Source organism: Triticum aestivum, chromosome 5B (genome assembly GCF_018294505.1).
Source record: "Triticum aestivum cultivar Chinese Spring chromosome 5B, IWGSC CS RefSeq v2.1, whole genome shotgun sequence".
NCBI lineage: Eukaryota > Viridiplantae > Streptophyta > Magnoliopsida > Poales > Poaceae > Triticum > Triticum aestivum.
The window spans coordinates 614,094,395-614,099,809 of record NC_057807.1 but is presented as its reverse complement, the minus strand read 5'-3'; the positions used below and the strand labels follow the sequence as shown (position 1 = coordinate 614,099,809).

General features: G+C 48.9%; 1 protein-coding gene across 1 annotated transcript; it reads right to left on the bottom strand.

The window, feature by feature from the left end:
* Nucleotides 1-283: 283 nt before the first annotated feature.
* LOC123117163 (uncharacterized N-acetyltransferase p20) lies at nucleotides 284-1,022 on the bottom strand. Its single transcript, XM_044537988.1, has one exon. It carries the CDS (start codon nucleotides 918-920, stop codon nucleotides 363-365), a length of 558 nt encoding a protein of 185 aa, XP_044393923.1. The 5' UTR covers nucleotides 921-1,022; the 3' UTR covers nucleotides 284-362.
* Nucleotides 1,023-5,415: the final 4,393 nt, after the last annotated feature.

The window sequence follows — 5,415 nt, the reverse complement described above, 5'->3', positions numbered from 1 at the left end:
TTACTTTGGGTTTCCTGGTAATCCCAACAAATGTTGCACAAAACTAAAACCAACTTTGATAGAGTAACTTAAAATAATCAAAACAAAATCGGGACTTTCCAAAACCACATCATGTATTAATTCAATCAAATCAAATGAAACCAACTTTTACCAAATTCTTAACTTATTTGTCTTCGGCTACTCATACCCATACCTTTGTAAACAGAACATCTAATATAAAAAGGAAAAAACAGAACATGTTGCCTTTGTAAACGGAGGGAGTACTACTTGACTGAACAATTAATAAAGAAAGCAAAGTTTCGCATGACATTATGAAATTTTCTTTTCGCCTGGATATACATTAAGCTGAATTATCACACCAATCATTCGACCAGCACAGTGTCGGTGGAGATGAAGCTGAAGATGACCATGTCCTTGACGGCGCCCTTGAGCACGCAGTACCGCCGCAGCACGGCCTCCCGCCGGAACCCGGCCTTCTCCAGCACCCGCTGCGACGCCACGTTGGCCACGTCCACCAGCGCCTCCACGCGCTGCAGCCCCTCCACCTCGCCGAACACCGCGGCCACCGCCCGCCGCACGGCCGCCGTGGCCACGCCCTTGCCCCAGTGCGCGCGCGCCAGCACGTACCCGAGCTCCGCGCGGCAGGCGTCGTCCGTCGGCGACACGGAGATCGCGCCAACGGGGCGGTCGTCACCGGGGAGGCAGATGGCGCGCTGCCACTGGTGCGGGAGCACGGCGTCCCGGATGTAGGCGAGCAGGTTCTCCGTGGATTCGTAGGGCTCCCAGCGGCACACGGCGGCCACCTGCGGGTCCGACGCCCACACCATCATGGCGTCCACGTCGTCGAGGCCGAACCGCCGGAGCGTCACCTCCGCGGCCGGCTTCTTCGCGGGCTGCGCTCCTTGGCCGGCCTGCTCCATTTTCTTTTGAGCTACGTACTCTGTTTGGCGACGGCGAGCAGAGGTGGCCTGTGTTTAAAGCTAGAATCTGTCAGAGCAAGCGCCCGCTCTGTTTGACCGCATCACATACAAATTGTGAGTTAGGAAGGAACCTTGACGACCAAGTTTGCCGTGAAGTGAAACGATCGGGCGTTCTTGGAAAATTCAGAGAAAAGGACAGGCAGGCAAGTCCGCAAGTGTCAATGGTGATGGGGACGGCAAAGGAAGGTGGGGCGGACCGAGGAAGAAGGGCGGCTACACCCTACAGTGGAGTCAATGGTCAGCCTGACCATGACTTCAATTTGTTTTATATGGGGAAAGAAATCGACACTTTTCTTTTATATAGGTCCGGGCCATGTTTTTTTAACACACTACATACGCAAGCGCTAATATACACGCGCATATACTCACCCCTATGAACACACACACGCACACTCTACCCCTGTGAGCACCTCCGAAAGACTAAGCCGGCATATCATCTTGAAATTTACGAAGTCATCGTAGGCACCTCGTCGTCGACGGGAACATCTCCTCCCACTGAATTCGCATCGCCGAAAATCCTGAATAAATCCAGAAATAAATGCGAGCATCAGGATTTAAACCCTGGTGGGATGGGAATATCACAATCCCTCTAACCATCCAACCACATGTTGGTCCACGGTCTGGGCCATGTTGGGCCTTACGGTTGTCCGGCATCCCTTAGAGCCGGCCTATACGTGGTAGGGATATGAAACGCTTGGACGTGTCCGGACGCGTTTGCCACGTTGGATACGACAGGACGGACCCATCCACAATCTCTTCAAATCGTCATCACCTAGATTGAGTTCCCCTCTTCCTCTTTCTCTCTTCTGCCTCATCCACACTGCCCCCTTACCAACTCGGGTGCGATCCCCAACCTAGAGAGTTGCCACCGCCGGCCCCAACCCACGGCATCGTCATCCATGCATCCATCAAAGATGGACGCCGCCCCGATATGTCCTACTCCTCTGTACATACACCTCATGCTATGTCCAATGAACCTTAGATAAAATTTTTATTCTTTTTCTCGTTTGTAGGCAAACGATGGATTTGTCAAATGATGGTTATGAGAAGAATGACATTGATGAATTCATATGCAAAGAGTTCATCGATTCGTTGGATTCGAACGACGATGTTGAATGATGTTGATGGGCATCCAGAAAGAAATGAAGAAGTGAGAGGAGCATATTCTGAACTTGAATGGTTTGATAAAGGGCGGAAGAGTTGTTCCCCGGGGTATAATCATTGGCCCATAACTTCTCTACAACTACCACTTCAACTATCGGACACAACATATCATGAGGTTTTTTTTTCAATATTGCTTCTGGATGAGTAAACATTTGTTCTTGCACGTAGTGAATGTTGTGGAGGAATATATTCCTCAAGCCGAGGAAGAATTGTTGCAAACAACTTTTCTTCTCTTCCATGTAGAAATGCACGGCTCCTCTCATGATTCTTGCATGTGGTAAAGCCGCAAATGCCTTTGATGCTAAAGTCCGGATAGGGAGACCACATCCCTAGAGGGCGTGGTGAAATTTGCCCGTGCCATGGTGAAGGTATTTGGACCAAAGTACCTCAGAACCAACTATCGAGGACACAGAAAAGTTATTAACAATTGAAGTAGCAAGAGATTTCCCAGGTATGCCCGGTTCTGTTTATTGCATGCATTTGCAATGAAAGAACTACCTGAAAGGTTTGTGTAGACATTACCAAGGTAACTCCAAAGAGGCCACCACCATACTTGAAGCAGTGACATCAAAGGACTTGTGGATTAGGCAGACTTTCTTTCGCATATGCCTGGTTCTCATGATCATATCAATATGCTCCAGCAATCTCCGTTGTTCAAGAGACTTGCAATAGGCATGCTCTGAGGTGCAACTACACTGTCAAAAGACACAACTATACAATGGGGTGCTACCTTGTGATGGTACCTATCCTCGCACCGGCGGCTTTCGTGAAGACTATATGCGAGCCCTGAGGTAGGAAACAATGTGTGTTTGCACAAATGCAAGAAGGTGCCAGAAAGAATGTGAAAAGGGTATTCGGTGTACTCCAAGCTCGTTGGGGTATTGCTCGTGGAGCTACAATGATGCCGGAACCGAAATATTGTGGCAGCTGATGACATGTTATGTAATCTTGTATAACATGACCATGAAGAATGAGGGTAAAGGAACAACCCACACACATGATTTTGAGAAGTTCGGAGTACGAGTTTGCCTCCTAGAATAAGATGCAGGCATATTGTGAACTTTCTAGAGATACATCGGCAACTTCGAGACCAACAGGTGCACCGTGCAACTAAATTATCTTGTGGAGTATGCGGGTCCAAGCTAGAAATCAATGAATTTCATGTTTGAATTATGTACTTCAAATAAATTTTATGTTTGAATTATGTATTTTTATATACAATTTTTTTGTATGAGGCATTCACTCACGGTTATCATGTATTATGAAATGATGCACTTGCATGTATTTGGATGAATTTGAGATTTCAAAAATAGAGGTTGTGGTTGTAAAAGAGAACATGGGCCAGACTGGCACTACACATGGGGCGTCCGAGCGCACGCGTGGACGTTTAGTGCGTCAGATTTGACCACTTCAGAGCAACTCCAATGCGCCGACCCAAACGGACGGTGTTTTTGTTCGCTTTTTATCCGTTTGGGTCGGCCGCCCGCTTGACGTCCGCCCTGTTTGAGATTTGGATCGGCAGTGCGCCCAACGCGCCGACCCATATCTGCCGGCGTGGCCGGCTGACCGCCCTTTTTCAACATATAGCACAAATTTTGCATTGTTTCATACACAAATTTTGCACTATTTCACAAGCAAACATATGGAGTTTTACAAGACGAATAAAAATAAAACAGTCTCACATAGTTTTGCAAGCCGAATAAAAAAGATACATCTATTGGTTGCAAACATGAGCCCACATATGCTCAACCAAATCATTTTGAAGTTGCATGTGTGTTTTCCAATCTCGCATGTCATGATGAAATTGGGTTAACTGTTCAAAGGTTGCCGCTCCTCCATGCTCAGGCACAACATTCTCACCCTGAAACTGAAAACCTTGATCGTCGAGACGTTCCGGGCGCTCATCTTCTATGACCATATTGTGCATGATCACACAAGCAGTCATCACCTCCCACAGTTTCTTCATGCTCCAAGTCTTAGCAGGATACCGAATGATGCCCCATCGAGAATGCAAAACACCAAAGGCACGCTCGACGTCCTTCCTAGCACTCTCTTGCTCTTGGGAAAATATTTTCCTCTTCTCTCCAACAGGGTTAGGGATTGTCTTCACAATAGTGGTCCACTGAGGATAGATACCGTCACCCGGTAGTATCATTTGCCGTAGTTGTGGCCGTTGATGGTAAAATTATCCGGTGGGCTGTTGCCTTCGGCAAGCCTAGCAAACATCGGCGAGCGTTGAAGCATGTTGATATCATTGTGTGATCCGGCCATGCCAAAGATAGAGTGCCAAATCTAGAGATCTTGAGATGCCACGGCCTCAAGTATGACAGTGCAAACCCTGACATGGCCCTTATACTGCCCTTGCCAAGCAGAAGGGCGGTTCTTCCACTCCAAGTGCATGCAGTCTATGTTGCCAAGCATTCCTGAGAAGCCCCTACTGGCATTCATCGCCAACAAACGGGTTGTATCTTCAGGAGTCGGCTCTCTCAAGTACTCAGGGCCAAACACAACAATAACAGCCTTGCAGAACTTATACAGGGAGTCTAGGCATGTAGACCCGCTCATACGAACGTACTTGTCAATGAGACCACCGGGCACTCCGTATGCAAGTATTCGGATGGCTGCAGTACATTTCTGATAAGAGGAGAAGCCAATCTTTCCAACGACATCATCTTTGCACTCGAAATAGTCATCATAGCCGACCACTCCCTCTCTAATACGGTTGAAAAGATGCCTACTCATACGAAAACGACAACGGAATTTCTGATGTTTGAACAACGGGTTCGTTGTGTCAAAGTAGTCCTTCCAAGGAAGGAAATGACCGCTCTCTCGGTTGCGATTCAATGCTGGAAGGTGCCCCGTAATGGAGCCACGGAACAATGGTCGCTCGCTATTGAGGTGGTGATGGACCAACACGGCATCCAAGATCTCCTCCTCATCATCGGACGAGGAATCGCGAGAGTCGCAAAGGAAATTGTGAAAAAAGAACTCGTCGGCGGAGTCCAATTTGTACCTTGGCAAACTGTCGAACAGTTTGCGGGCGTCGACGAAGAAGCCGGCCGACGAAAGGAGTCGCGCCGCCCTTGGACCAGCTAGCTGCTCTGGCGGCGTGCCGGCGTCCGACGAGTGTGCCGGTGTCAGGACGAAGGATTTGGTCGGGGCCGCGAGGCGGCTTTGCGGTCGCGGTTGTGTCGGGGGAGTGGGAGTGGGAAGCTTTCGGTTCCCGGCGACAAGACGATGGTGGCGGGCGACGTGGGAGGTGGCGGCGTTC